At 41.8% G+C, this 14,278-nt stretch overlaps 1 protein-coding gene across 1 annotated transcript in view; it reads left to right on the top strand.

Moving 5' to 3' along the window:
* The first annotated feature begins 1,852 nt into the window (after window positions 1–1,852).
* Window positions 1,853–14,278, top strand: part of PTCHD3 (patched domain containing 3) — a 38,729-nt gene continuing 26,303 nt past the window's right edge. The window contains exon 1 of the mRNA XM_085631761.1: window positions 1,853–2,960. Coding sequence (XP_085487887.1) covers window positions 2,220–2,960 — 741 coding nt within the window. The 5' untranslated portion in view covers window positions 1,853–2,219. The remainder of the gene's footprint in view (window positions 2,961–14,278) is intronic.

Raw genomic sequence — 14,278 nt, 5'->3', positions numbered from 1 at the left:
GTTCATTGGTGAGAGAGATGATCAGCTGGGTGCAATCTGCGTATGAGACAATGTTGAGTTTGTGGCTTCTGATAATATCTGTGAGGGGGACTATGTAGACATTGAAGAGGGTTAGGCTCAGGGAGGAGCCTTGGGGCACTCCAGGGCGCTCTGCAGCTGATCTCTGTAGGTTCTGAGAGGAACGGGGGTAGTCTGACTCACTGTGTTCGGCCGGTCAGTGAAGAGTGGATCCAGTCTACAGATGCTGGCGTTGTGGAATCTCGTGATTAGGGTGCGTTGGGAGAAGGTGTCGAAGGTGGCAGAGAGGTCCAGTAGGATGAGGGCTGTGGTTTCACCCCAGTCTAGGAGGGAGCGGATGACATCGTGACAGGCAAGAAGTGCGGTCTCAGTGCTGTGGTTGCTTTGGAAGCCTGATTGGGATGTGTCTAGGATGTGGTTCTCTTCAATGAACTTGGAGAGTTGGGCCCTGATGGCCTCTTGATGATCTTGACTAGGAAGGAAAGGAAGGATATTGGTCTGACGTTCTTCAGGTCTGTCGGTTGGTCAGACGGTTTCTTCAGCACGGCGTTGATCTCAGCATGTTTCCAGTTGTTGGGGAAGGTGGTGGTTTCAAAGGAGCAGTTAACGGTACTGCGAGGCTGGAGGGTGATCGGTGTTGAAGCTGTCGCAGATCTGCCTGATCTTGTGATGGAAGAGGGTGCCGAGTTTGTAGCAGAGATCTTGGGAGGGTGGGACGTCTGTGGTCTCACTGTTGGGCCTGTCAAACTCCTTGATAATGGTGAAGAGTTCCTTGATTTTGTGTGCGTTTGCGTTGATTCTGTCTTGAAAGAGAAGGTGATGTGCGTTGACAGCGGATTTGAAGGTTGCATGGGTTTCCATAGTTATGTTATTCCTCCATCTCTTCCCGAGTCATCTGCAGGTGCGTCTTTTTGGTATTTGTACAACACTTACATATATTGGTCTGGCATTGTGGTGCTTTCTCAATGGATGTGATTCTGATAGGAAAGCTCCCTACACCACCAGAGACATGTTTCCAAGTTAGCTGGACATCCAGCTGCTGGGGAGTCATTTTAGGCCATGCATGTCATCAACCTCAAACTATAGCTTCATTCTACCAAGACTTGACCTACCATGCCAGGACTTTCATACCTAGTGCTTTAAATGGGAATATAGAAGTGCAGGTACTCACTGTTTAGAGTACGTGTTATGCGGACACGCTCTCACTAAATATACTGCAGCACTGCTGAGAGGTGCAGGTAATCTCCCTGTCGAATTAAGGAAGCCCGTGTACTCAGTACCAGACAGTGCCTGTCCATTCAAGCAATGTTCATACTAATATGCAAATGCTTCCATAGCCTTCTAGAGATTGCTTGTTTCTACCTTGCCACAAATGTACAGTGCTCCATGCATAGCACCCTGCGTTATACGTTATTGAGGATGCGCTCTTAGATACTCGCAGTCAGAGGAGCCTCGTCCTTTCCCAGATATGCATCAGGCGTGATCTGAAACGTGCCCGCTGTTGATTCGTGTAGTTATGGTATGAAACGTTTGTGTGCACATACGCACGGGTGCAGCTGCCGGCTTGTTGTGTCACTCTGTGAGTGCACCACACAAAGGCCAGACTTATTAGCTTTGACAATGCTTGCTATTTGTGGCTTAAAGCTGACACTCCAGCTGCCTGTTAAAGAAAACGTAAATGAACTTCTTTTTTTATGACCAAAGGTGACTGTACTAAACTTGTCATCTGCACTGTGCTTTAAAATTGGGAACATCGAAGGTTAATTACGTACGTCATCCTTATCAGAGATTTACACTAACATATCTTCATGTCAATGGCTCTCTAAAAAAAACAATCCGCTTCCAAAGAAAACTCGGAGCCGCCCACTTCACCACAGCAGGTCTTAAGGTCGGTCGGTGTGTTTACTTTATGTCGCCACCAGGCAGATCTGCCGCTTTATTAACTTCCTCTTTCCACAGTGAGCAGCTTCTGTGCTGTTACTCTGCCTAGTCCATATCACCCTGACTAGTGACCACTGGAGTGAGGTTACCAGAACTGATTTGTGTATCTGAGTCCCGCTGTTTTCTCTTATTTCGTTTTTATTTTATTTAATGTTGTAGTTTCTTTCGTATTTATGCGGCGTGCACTCTGCGGCTGTCCACATAATTCTGTTGCTCGCTGCTGAGGGTCGTCGCCTGGGTGTTCAACCCTTCACCCCGCCATGCCCACCTGCCACACGGACTGCCTGGAGCGGCCCCTCTCCAGGGCCTTCGGCCGCCTGGGCGCCCTGATCGCCAGGCATCCCTGGTGGTTCCTGCTGGTGCCCATGGTGCTGGCTGCAGGGCTGGGAGCCGGGTTCTACTTCTTACCACAGAGACTATCCAATGACATCGAGGAGCAGTTCACTCCCGTCGGGGGTCCCGCCAAAAGCGAGAGGGCTGTTATAATAGACCACTTCCCTACCAACGACTCCGGGCTCTTCTCGGCACAGAGGCTGTACACCGAGGGAACTTACGCCTCCCTCATTGCGGTGACCAGAGGCAATAAAAATATCCTGACCACTGCCGCCTTCGAAGAGCTGCTGAGGCTGGACCAGATGGTGAGAGCTCTGCGTTCCACCAGCATGAACCGGACCTTCGAGCAACTCTGCGCCCGCAGCGAGGGCTCCTGCGTGCCCCCCAACCCGCTGCTGCACGAGGTACAGGGCAACCCCGCTGCCATCGAGAGCCTCAACATCACCTTCCCCATGTTCCAAGGCGGGAGGCAGTTCCTGGGTGCGGCGCTAGGCGGCGTAGAGCTGAAGCCCCCGTCCAACCTGGTGGAGCGGGCCAAGGCCGTCCGGCTGGTGTACAGCCTGCGAGAGGACGCGCCCGGAGACCGGGAGCAGAGCCGCGAGTGGCTGCAGAGCTTTCTCCGTACCGTCCCGGACGAGCTGAGGGCCTTCGAGTTCAAACACATCGAGGTGAGGAGCGTACCTTTAGTCCTGTATTCCAGACGCGCCCTTTGTGCCTGTTATCAAAACAGTGCAGAATAATGATGCTTTTTTGTCGCCGTTTATCTGCTTTTACGAGTATTTCTGTCGTTCTCTGATTCATAAATGTTTGCAAGTCATTCATGAGTTGTAGGTCTGTCACAAAGTCTATAAAGTAAAATAACAACTGGTTGAAATGCATAAACGATTTTTAAAAGACTGTTTGCGTCACGTTGGGTAATTTTCAAATCACCTGTCAGCCCACTCGAGTAAGGACGAGATATCTGTCAGTAAGCGGCGACAGTCTAGCAAGAGCGCTCACTTACTGTACACATCGCTGCATACATAGTACAAACACCAGTAGTCCTTTTCGGATAACGAATTTTACAACAGAGTGTGTCACAACACAAGCACACGCAGGTACGATATTTTCATATGTTCGTACTGTTACAGAACAGTATTAAATCAGATTTCTTAAATCCTGGCATAGTTTGTTCACATCACTGTCGCTCAGATTCAGAACGACACTGAGAAAGGCTATTTTCATGCAGCTCTTCAAACCACAAATCTGCAGTTTCAAGGCGTTGTAAATCACAGGCGACCCCATTTGCGAATCTAACAGGTATTGCGCCAAAAAGGTAGATTCGTCTTGATTTCTTTGAAGAAAGCATCACATGTCTGAACACGCCTGAAAACTACGATCTTCAAATGGGTCACTATACATTTACTGTTATAAAAACTTCGATTCTTTCGAGTGCCTTATTTTCCTTTTCATAGAGCTTAGGAGCGCAGTTTATCTTTTCTGGGCGCTGCAAATATAAAAGAGTCACTGTTACCCAGATGATTTGGAACGCGCTGCAGTTCAACTAAGAAGGCTGATATGGTCTTCAGCCTTGTAACTTACAGGTCCGTCTAGGCGCAATTGGCGTTCTAAACGTTCCATGTTTTGAAGCCGCACCTGCCACCTGGCATTATCACATCTTCTTTTGCAGACAGAGATGAATGCGCCTTTTGGCTCAAATAGATCAAACCACACGTTAAGAAACTCCGATCCACAAATCATTGTGGCGTGGCGATGTGTTCTGTTGGATAATATATAGCGCTTCTGTGCTAAGCTCGCGCTATGTAAACACCGATATACACAAAAAACTGTTTTCGGGCAGTTTTATATAGCGCGAACTCTACCCGAAGGTATTGGAGCGCTTTACATGAGCGCCGGTTATTTTACACAAGGACACATTCATTTTTCGGTAGGCGCAGGGAGGCCAGAATCACAGGTTGTTGAACCTTAAGCCGAGACTCGAACATGGTTCCCCAGCTCCAAAGTCGGCAGCTCTGGCCGTTAGGCCACATCCTCTCATCCATCCTATTAACATTTGCACTTTAATAGAGTTGCATCTTGAGCATAGAGCCCATTGTACGAAAGATGCTGCAAATAGGTCATTTATGTATGTTAGAAATTGAACTGCAAAAAAGGGGCTCTGCAGACTACACATTTTGGAAGAAACCATCGTGCGGTAAATGATTCCAAGACATGCACTTGTTATATGATCTACTCACCGAGGTCAATTAAAATCTCATTTGATAAAAACAAAATATCACCATAACTTGAAAAATGCCTTGCATTATATGCTTGTTTTATCTGGCTATTTTCAAGGAACAAAGGGCCTGATATGTCCTTTTGGTATCTATGGGAAATGCGTAGATACAGAAAAACCGAAATATTTGGTATGGATTTAGATTTTTTTTTAAAGTCTCCGCGCATGAGTCAAATGTAGCAGATTGAAAGACGCATGCGTACCAATAGGTGTGTCCCAGCTAAAGGCTCCACGTTATTTTACGTCACGTTGCAGTATCGTCGAGAAGACCTCATCTGGACCACCAGTAATCCTATTGTGAATAAACAGCTAGCAGGGGCACATATCATCAGGACCGGCTTTAGCGCTGGTGGCGCCCAGTGCAACAATGGTTTTTGGCGCCCCCCCAGTGACCACCTCTGCCATGCATTTCCTCACTACGACCCTTTAACAGTGCCACTCAAGTCTCCATAACCACTCCATCGCTCAGATGCATTAAATTAGTTGTATAGCGCCACTTATACCAGTGTAGGGTGTCAGACCACTTTACATCACACGCACAAAACACAGAGACAATCAATCATAGGTGTGCAAATCAGTGTATAGGAAATGTTACATAAGACAGAGGACTTTAAGGTGTAGGAGTCACATGTCATCCACACTGGTAGACAGTATAGTTTAATAGCGCTTGGTCTAGAGAAGCACAAACTCAGAATTTAAAACATAACAGCATAGTTGGGGGTTCTTTTTAATAATCAGAATTGATTTATATCCAAATTAATCCTATTTTGGAAATAATCATCTTTGGCCGGGCTTGGCTCCGCTATCCCCCTGTGTGACCTTCTCTCCAGCCGGGCTTGGCTCCGCTGCACGGTGCGATCTGGTGTGATCTGAACTCCATCCCCCAGCAGCCCCGCTACTGACGAGGACGCCGCCGACGCTGCTTACGGGCGCCAGGAGGTGCATAAAGGTCTGAGCGGAACCTCGTCCAGCGGGACGCGCGCGGGTCGCGCCAGGAGAAGCCCGGGACAAGGGCGGGGCCGTCTGCGGCCATCCGAGGCCAGAGGAGGCCGGGCTGGGCTACCTTACTGAAACTATTGAACTCAGTAAGACCGTGAAACGTTACGTGTGTTAGGTAATTGCCATATGTGATGCATGTCCACATACATTAGTTTACATCTCTTGGTTGTCCATATTGTTATTTAGCTTATACTTAGCGATTATTTAATCATGTCCAGACGTCCAGTAAAACCTGCAACGGATAAAAAACATAATACTATAGATACATATCTGACTAAAGCAGTTAGTGCCCTGGCGGATGAAATAGACCGTACAGAGAGACGTATCTCATTGGGAACAGGTACAAGGGCCGGGGAATTAATTAACGTGATGTCAGAGGTCCATACAACCAGGGAGGAAGGATCGATTATTGCAGATTGGGCACCGGTTACAACTTCTGATATAGCTATGGCTGATATGGAGAACTTACATAGCTCCCGGATCTCAATTACACCAAATCTATCTAACTCACTTTCCTCGCCCCGGCTTACGAATTTAACTAAAGGGGGCAAAAGGAGAAATACAGGCCAAGGAAATAGCAGGACAGCTAAAGGAAAGCAAATAGTTACAAGAGGGACGTCAATAAAACAGAATGTTACATCGAATAAAGAGCAACCTATGTGTTCTTTTAATATGGAGGTTCTTATTGAGAAAATAACTGAGATAATCCGGCCATTACATGAGAAAATTGATATTTTGACTAGAGAGGTTCATAGACTTGATGGGTACATGGATAACTATAGACCACAAGATCAGCTAGTCAATCCAAGAGATCAGACCAATGTGCCAACAAATAATGTCCCCACTAATTCAGCAACTAATAATCCGTTAAATGTAGTACTGGCCGACCCTAGCATAGGTACAACTACAGTCAGTAACTCAGATAATAGGAAAAATCTAGAGGAACCAAAGAAATTACCTCATGTTGAAAGTATTATGCCACCAAATGATAAAGGAATTCAAAGGAAAGAAACTTTGGAGCAGGCAAGAAGGTTACGTAATACAGATAACCCTAATACTACTCATATACCAGCGGTTATTAATTTACCACCAGAATGCGGGGCATATGTTGCTGTCCTCTCTAATGTACCTAAATTACGGGAAGGACAACTAGAAACCAATGAAACTTTAAAAAACAAAACCTTGCATTGGTTATGTAAACATTGTGGTTTCCCCACAATGGGGGCTGATCAGATAATACTTACCCAAAGAGTTGGTTGGATAGGCCCATTACCAAAAAACTTTGATGGTGACTGCATAATAATTAATTTTAGGTCTCCAGGTTGGGCGTACAAATCCATAATTAATGCTCCTCCACCCTCTTGTTGGGATTTTAACACTACATTATTGCCATTGGGTTTCTTTTATAGATATTTGCCAGCAAATGATCACGTTGCAAACCAAAAGATATACCATTCAACTATCAATCCGATGCCCCCATTAGTACCCCAAACTACATGTTTTTCTATCCCGTTGTATTACAGATTCCAACCCCTGGGCACATTGGAGGATAATGATTGACGACAGAGCCTTGAGGTTGCATCCCTAACTGATGAAATAGACAGCGGGGTAGTCTATAGGCCAATCGAAAGAGGAAGTGGAATTAGTAAACAACAACCCCCATATATAAACCCCAAGCAGGTGGTTACAGACTATGTTAGTATTGGGAGTAATGCCTCTGTTGTCACAAATAATGTTAACGAGCGAGCTATCCATGTTACAGAATGTCGAGACCGTAGCAAATGTAATCACAACTACAATTTCTATTACAAGCCAAAGAATGCAAACAATAATACAAGCGGGCTACACATTTATAACTTGGAATATTGCAGGTCTTGGCAAAAAACTGGATACCCCTTTTTGGCAGGATTTTATTGTCTGTGGCAATGATTTTATTTGCCTACAGGAAACATGGAGTACAGCCCTTTTGTGGTCGAAGGATATTCTTCATATTGTTTGAGTGCGACACCGTCCATAACAGAAAGAGCTAAGGGAGAATTGTTGCTGCTCATATCAAATAAAATACTTGGGTGTAAAATTATAAGTTATTCATCTATATATAATCACAGCCAAGTACTGAGATTTGAGTTTCCAAAGGGTAAGGATCTGATATTAATTAATTATTACAATTCTACCTTTTCCAATGATAGGGGAGATTTATTAGAAGCTTTGGAAAAAGAGATAGATAGGGTATTGGCACTCTCTGGTAAACTTGCCATTATTCTCTGGGTAGGTGATTTTAATATACGTGCATGTCTTTCAACACAAACTAACTCCTGTGGCTTTATGAAAGTTAATAGTAACATTAATGAGAATGATGATGATTTGTTACACTTTCCCCACTGTAGATATGGTATGATTTTAAATATGATAATGGCAAAATTTGACCTTGATTTATTAGATTGTTTATTTAGAAAGGGTCATATCAAATGCCCAACTTTTACTGGGCGGAATGCTTTTAGTAACATAGACCATATTTTAATTTCCACAAATAGTTTTTATACTGACTTATGGATATCTGAACAGGTGGTGAGTGATCACAATAGTATTTCTATAGTAATTTTAGACTGGGGTAACAAATTGGTGAATACCGAGGATTGTATTCTAAATATTCTTCCTGTTAGGTCTAATGGCACGAGAATTAAATGGATCGGAGTAGACCCACCCAAAGTTCAAAAGGAGGTGGTTATAAACTGTAGGAATGAAATTGATTATTGCCTCAGTGAAGAAATCCTCCCTGACATTTCGATGGAGGCTTTTTCTGATATTAACAGATCAATAAAGACTTTACTAACTAAAAGCACCAATAATTCGAAAAAAACAGGTCCGAGGTGGTTTGACTCAAAATGTACCCATGCATTACAGAAATTGAAATTGGCTGTGGGGACTACTCCCCGAAACCAACTGTACATACATGAGTCGCGAGTTGCAGATAAGCAAGTTATACTGGCTCACAAAAAAGAGCTTCAAGCGGATGCATGGGACAAACTAAATCTGGCAGCTAACACCAATAACAGTAAACTCTTTTGGGAAACTGTAAATAGTCCCTTTTTAAGAGATAAATGTATTCCAGAATTAACGACCCAAGTGAATTGTACAGAATGGATTGAACATTATACCAACATTTTTAATCCAGACAAGGTGCCCCTAACCATATTATCAAATAATGATTTTACATGGCCTACACTGCCTATGCTAATTGATGTGGAAGAAGTACAGGAAGGGTTAATTAATAGCAAGGGGGGAAAAGCACAAGGTCCGGACGGTGTTCCGATTGATCTATATAAGAATGAAATGGATTTATAGGCCCCAATTCTTACGAGGGTTTTTAACATTGCGGCTATAGGGAATATTCCAAAATCCTGGGGTCAATCACTAATTATTCCACTTTTCAAAAAGGATTCCCGCTCTGAAGCCTGCAATTATCGTCCATTATCTTTATTGGATTCTTCAATAAAGGTTATGAGCAGGGTCCTTCTAAAAAGATTGGAAACCTGGGCCTTGGACCACAAGATTTTAACTTCTGTTCAATATGGATTTAGGAAAGGCCTAGGTACACTTGAACAATGTGCGAACCTTGATTTATTAATTAATAAATATACATTAGTGAAAGGGGGTAATTTGTTTTTATGTTTTGCTGATTTAAGCAGTGCTTTTGATTTAGTGGACCACTCTCTTTTGTGGACCGTACTGCTTGAATCTGGGGCCCCGAAAGAGATCTTTTTGGCACGAGTATATGAGAGACTATCCTGTAGTGTACGATATGGGCCAACTGGTGAACGAACACCCTTTTTTGATGTAAGAAGAGGTATTAGACAGGGGTGTGTTGTGGCCCCTCCTTTATTTATTAACCAAATAGCCACGGTTTTAAATCAGATTCCAGCAGACGCACCAATGATAGATAAAAAGACAGTACCAGTATTATTATATGCTGACGACGCTGTTTTATTATCCCGTACCCCAATAGGCCTTCAACGGCTTATTAATAACTTTGCAGATTTTATCAAAGGCAGGAAACTCAGAATTAATAAATTAAAAACTTATACTATGACATGTGGCAAAAAGTCGAACTCATCAAGGTCCTTTTTTTTAGACGGTTTTAAAATTCATGCTGTTACCTCTTTTTGTTATTTAGGTATTACTTTTGCTGGAAGTGGTAAATGGACCAATGAACATGAAAATATTAGATACAAAATGATTAGGAACACGAATGGCATATTTAGGTTTGCAGCTAAACTAGGGGACCGGAGGGTAAAGGACATGGTGAACATATATAATGCAAGATGTGTTTCCTCAGCCCTGTATGGGGCTGGAATATGGGGTCATTATCCTGCTGACCAACTCCAACTAGATGAAAATAGTTTCCTTAAACGGCTGTTAAGCGCCCCTGTCTCAGCTTCTACTGAGTTAATTCATTTGGAAAACTGGTCTTAACTACATTTCTAATTTGGCTGCTTTGCGGCCTTTACTTTTATGGAGTTCTATTTGGTCCAAGAGCGAAACTAAGTTTACACAGTCCATAATCAAGGACTGTTTAAAGTTGGACTTTTGTTCTCGTATACCGTGGATAAGTTATATTAACCACTGGTATAATTTTTTATTTGATCTTAATAGCCTTGACGAGTCCGAATATCCAATAACACTATCAAAAAAAGAGATAAAAGATTCCTTTTTGTCCTATAAGAGGGGGGAACGAGATAATAAACTAATAGGGACCCAAAGAACATTTGTGTTTTATAGGCAACTTGAACTTAAAAGTGGGTTCCAGCAGTATCTGGTAGATGTGACAAGATCTTCGCATCGATTTGTATTATCTCGTCTTAGGCTGGGAATTGTTCACCATCTCGTAGCCTTCCCGGTTATGGGAAAATGTTCTAAAGTGAAGTGCCCATGTGATAATATCTCTAATCAGAGTTGCTGCCATTTTTTACTTTTGGGTAAATTTTATGTATCGCTTAGGAAATGCTATTTAAAACCGATTTTTCTAAAATATGATACCCGTTTAACTGTAAACGCTATGAAATTACTATGTAAGTTGGAGAGCCCAGATATCTGTTTTTATGTGGCTAATTTTATAATGAAATGCAGAGTTGCCAGAAAGTCGATAGTACTTTGAAAATTCTGTTTTTATTGCAACTTTGCACATAAACATATGTCACTCTATAGTGAATTTGCATAGCTTTATATACTGTAATAGTTAGACAGATATTGCAAATTTGCACATTAGTATCTGTCACGTTATTGCAAATTTGCACAGCTTTATGTACTGTAATAGTTAGACAGATATTGCAAATTTGCACATTAGCATATGTCACTTTATAGCAAATTTGCACAGCTTTATGTACTGTAATAGTCAGATAAATTGATATTTGCATAATTGGATCCCGGCAGTATATAGCACAATGCACTTTGATGCTTTATTATGAACATGTGTTAGAACATTTATATAGGTGGAGGAACACTGTCAACTTTGTGTCTGTAATAATTATATAAGAAGAGGATTTTATAAATGTTTATTTAATTGTTTAGCTTATATGGTTGTGTTACGCAAACCGAATAAAAGCTTTCTGAACGAAATGAACGTAATTTCCTACATTAGAATAATGAAAGAAAGGGGAAAAATCATAACGCTCTCATCTATACCTTGCAGGTTGCATGCAGCTCTTTGATGACAGTTAATAGGTCACTGTTCTATGCTAGGATGTTAACTTATTAACTGCAAGTAATAAAGGATCTCTCAGACAAAAGCAATGACCCACTGATCTATTTAAATTATATGCACTTTGTGATCTGCTGGTACAGGTTATTTTGTGATCTGCTGTTACAGGTTCTTTGCAGAAGGGACATTAATCATCTGTGCTACCCTCTAAGCTTCCACTAGACAAACCTCCGATCTTTCTGTAGGAAGAAAATTAATCACGAAGTTATCTTGACATTTTTATTGACAGCTGAAAACTGCTGGAGGCCAGAACGCTGGCAGAAGGTGCTTTTAAAACTTTGATTAACTTGCAAACACGACACCCCCACCTAAAGTCAGCGCCCGATGCGGTCGCACCGGTCGCACCGCCCTAAAGCCGGCCCTGCATATCATTTTACACATTTGATTTTAAACACGCTTACTTTTGTTTCCAGTGCACATTACACTCAGCCCTTTCTTTAAGGGTCTTACCAACACCTCACCTGAAGGTTTGCAACTTCAACCACTAACTCATCAGACATCTTTTACAACACTTACTGGCTATCCACTAGCCTTTACCGATCTGGCAAGTATTTATTTATATTCTAGCCTCTTCCTAAGTTGCCTATGTTTATATTCTGCTTCTGCAAAGAAGATAGGTATGGAGGAATTATTATCTTATTTATTTTGTCATAGGGCACAATCAATTACCCTAACATTAGTACACAGTCCTATAGGAGTATCTCGTCAAAATTAATTCAAAACACACATGTGCCATGGGACCGATCTTTGAACATAAATCATTCTTAAATTCATAAACACAAAAACATGCACAAATACATATATATTTGACAAAAAACAAAAAACAACAACAATGGACTATTACAAACAGAACTCTACGTTGCCAATACCCCCCAAAAATAATATTTTGATAATAACCAGTGTTCACACACTAAATATGGGTGATACACTGTTTGCCTTTTAATCTAATGGTCTCTCTCGACAAAGTTATGGCACACGTGGAACGGCCTCTAGCAAGGACCGCATAATATTGTCGAGAGAGACCGTTAAATTAAAAGGCAAACAGTGTCTGTGCGAGGGACACCAGGGCTCGCCAGGAGCTGACATTTATTGTTGAGAGAGGTGGTTGTCTCTCGTGTCGAGGTTCAACCTGAGTGTTTCCCCATAGGAAGACGGTTGTTCTATTTTCGACTCACACATGATAATTCTTTTGTGAGAGACTGGTTCCATTGCCCTTGTCCTGAGGAGGCCCATAAGAAATTGAAGGCTGAAACGTGTCCGCATCAGTGTATCACCCATATTTAATGTGTGAACACTGGTTATTAACAAAATATTTTTTTTGAGGGGTATTGGCAACGCAGAGTTCTGTTTATAATAGTCCATTGTTGTTTTTTTGTCAAATATATATGTATTTGTGCATGTTTTTGTGTTTATGAATCCTAGAATGATTTATGTTCAAAGATCGGTCCCATGGCACATGTGTTTTGAATGAATTTTGACTAGATATTCCTATAGGACTGTGTACTAATGTTAGGGTAATTGATTGTGCCCTATGACAAAATAAATAAGATATTAATTCTTCCATATCTATCTTCTTTGCATATGACTGTGTTGTATACCCAGGTACAGGAGGGTAATTTGGGTAAATCCCTTATTTTTGTTACATTATATTCTGCTTCTGAGCATGAAATAAGTATTTTATCGGTTTAAACCTTTCTTCGTTCCCCTTTTCCAATCACTGCATAAAATGAAATCAGAAAAGATTGAGGTGCATTGGCAGAGCAGCACTGGGGCTTCAGACCCAGACCTCACGCGCTGCTCTACCTATGTGACTGGGTCCTCGCTTACATGACTATCTAAATTAATAAAATAAAAAAATGAATAAATATCCCTTGAAACAGTAGCGTTTTTTGTGGTACATTGTCAGTTCATAGACTCACAACACTTATAGTTAAAAACTCATCCAGTTGAAATAGTGGACAGGTTCATTTGAACTGAGTACCATTCATAAATTAGATATTCCATTGAGATTAAAGCTGTATTTGATGCAACGAAAAATTCCCATTCACGTTATGAACCATTAAAAAATATGTCTAGACTGGGAACATTTTTTGTTTCGCATCCCTTGTAGAATATTTGTTAAACAGTGGGAATATTTAATACACATATAATTGTTTGTACCCGGTAAGGTGGGTCGGAGTGTTAACCACTCCCTGCTAACATCTGTCATGAGGCTCGGATTAAATGTATGAATCCTGACATGGCAATCTGAACATTTACACCTCGAAGGTTTGTAAATCGAGTAATAGTAAATGAGGCAAAAGTAACATTTGTTATGAATAGAGCATAGCCATGGTAAAAAAATCTGCTAATAAGTGCTATATTAAAATAAACTATGATGATGATCATATTGATACATCATGCGGATAATGCTAGGTGTACACCCGCATTTTGTTAGCATGTCAAAAAAGGAAGTCTGCTTGCACTCAGTGACATTATTTTAAGAGCTTATTGAACTGTAACTTTGTATCATAAAAAGAAAAAAAACAGAAAACAATTAGAATTTTTTTTGGCATAAACTTGCCAGTGCCAACCCCCCCCCCCCATTTCGGAGTGCAATTCCCTCTTCTGGACCGAAACTCTATTTATTGAAGAGTCTTTAATTTTTCCCACCGCCTTTGCCCTAAAATTGACCTGGTTAGAATAGAAGTCATAACAAGCGTGAACAATCACCTTATGTGTAGCACCAGATCTCCTGTTTTAAATGTTGCCCATAATAAGATGGCAGCATGGTTATATATAAGGAAGGTGGTCATAGAGAAAACTGGGCCGGGGGAGCGGCTGGACACCCAGGAAGTCTCTTTGGTGCTCAGCCTGGAGTCCCTTTGGTGCACCTCACATCCTCCTGCCACTGGGACATTTCCAGATTGTGTTTGGACAGTGTTTCAGCGAGGGACAAGGAGTGGGAGTAAGCT

The sequence above is a fragment of the Triturus cristatus genome, chromosome 10, assembly GCF_964204655.1.
Source record: "Triturus cristatus chromosome 10, aTriCri1.1, whole genome shotgun sequence".
In the NCBI taxonomy this organism is placed as follows: Eukaryota; Metazoa; Chordata; class Amphibia; order Caudata; family Salamandridae; genus Triturus; species Triturus cristatus.
The sequence above is the reverse complement of the archived record's forward strand: the minus strand, read 5'-3'. Positions and strand labels throughout refer to the sequence as shown.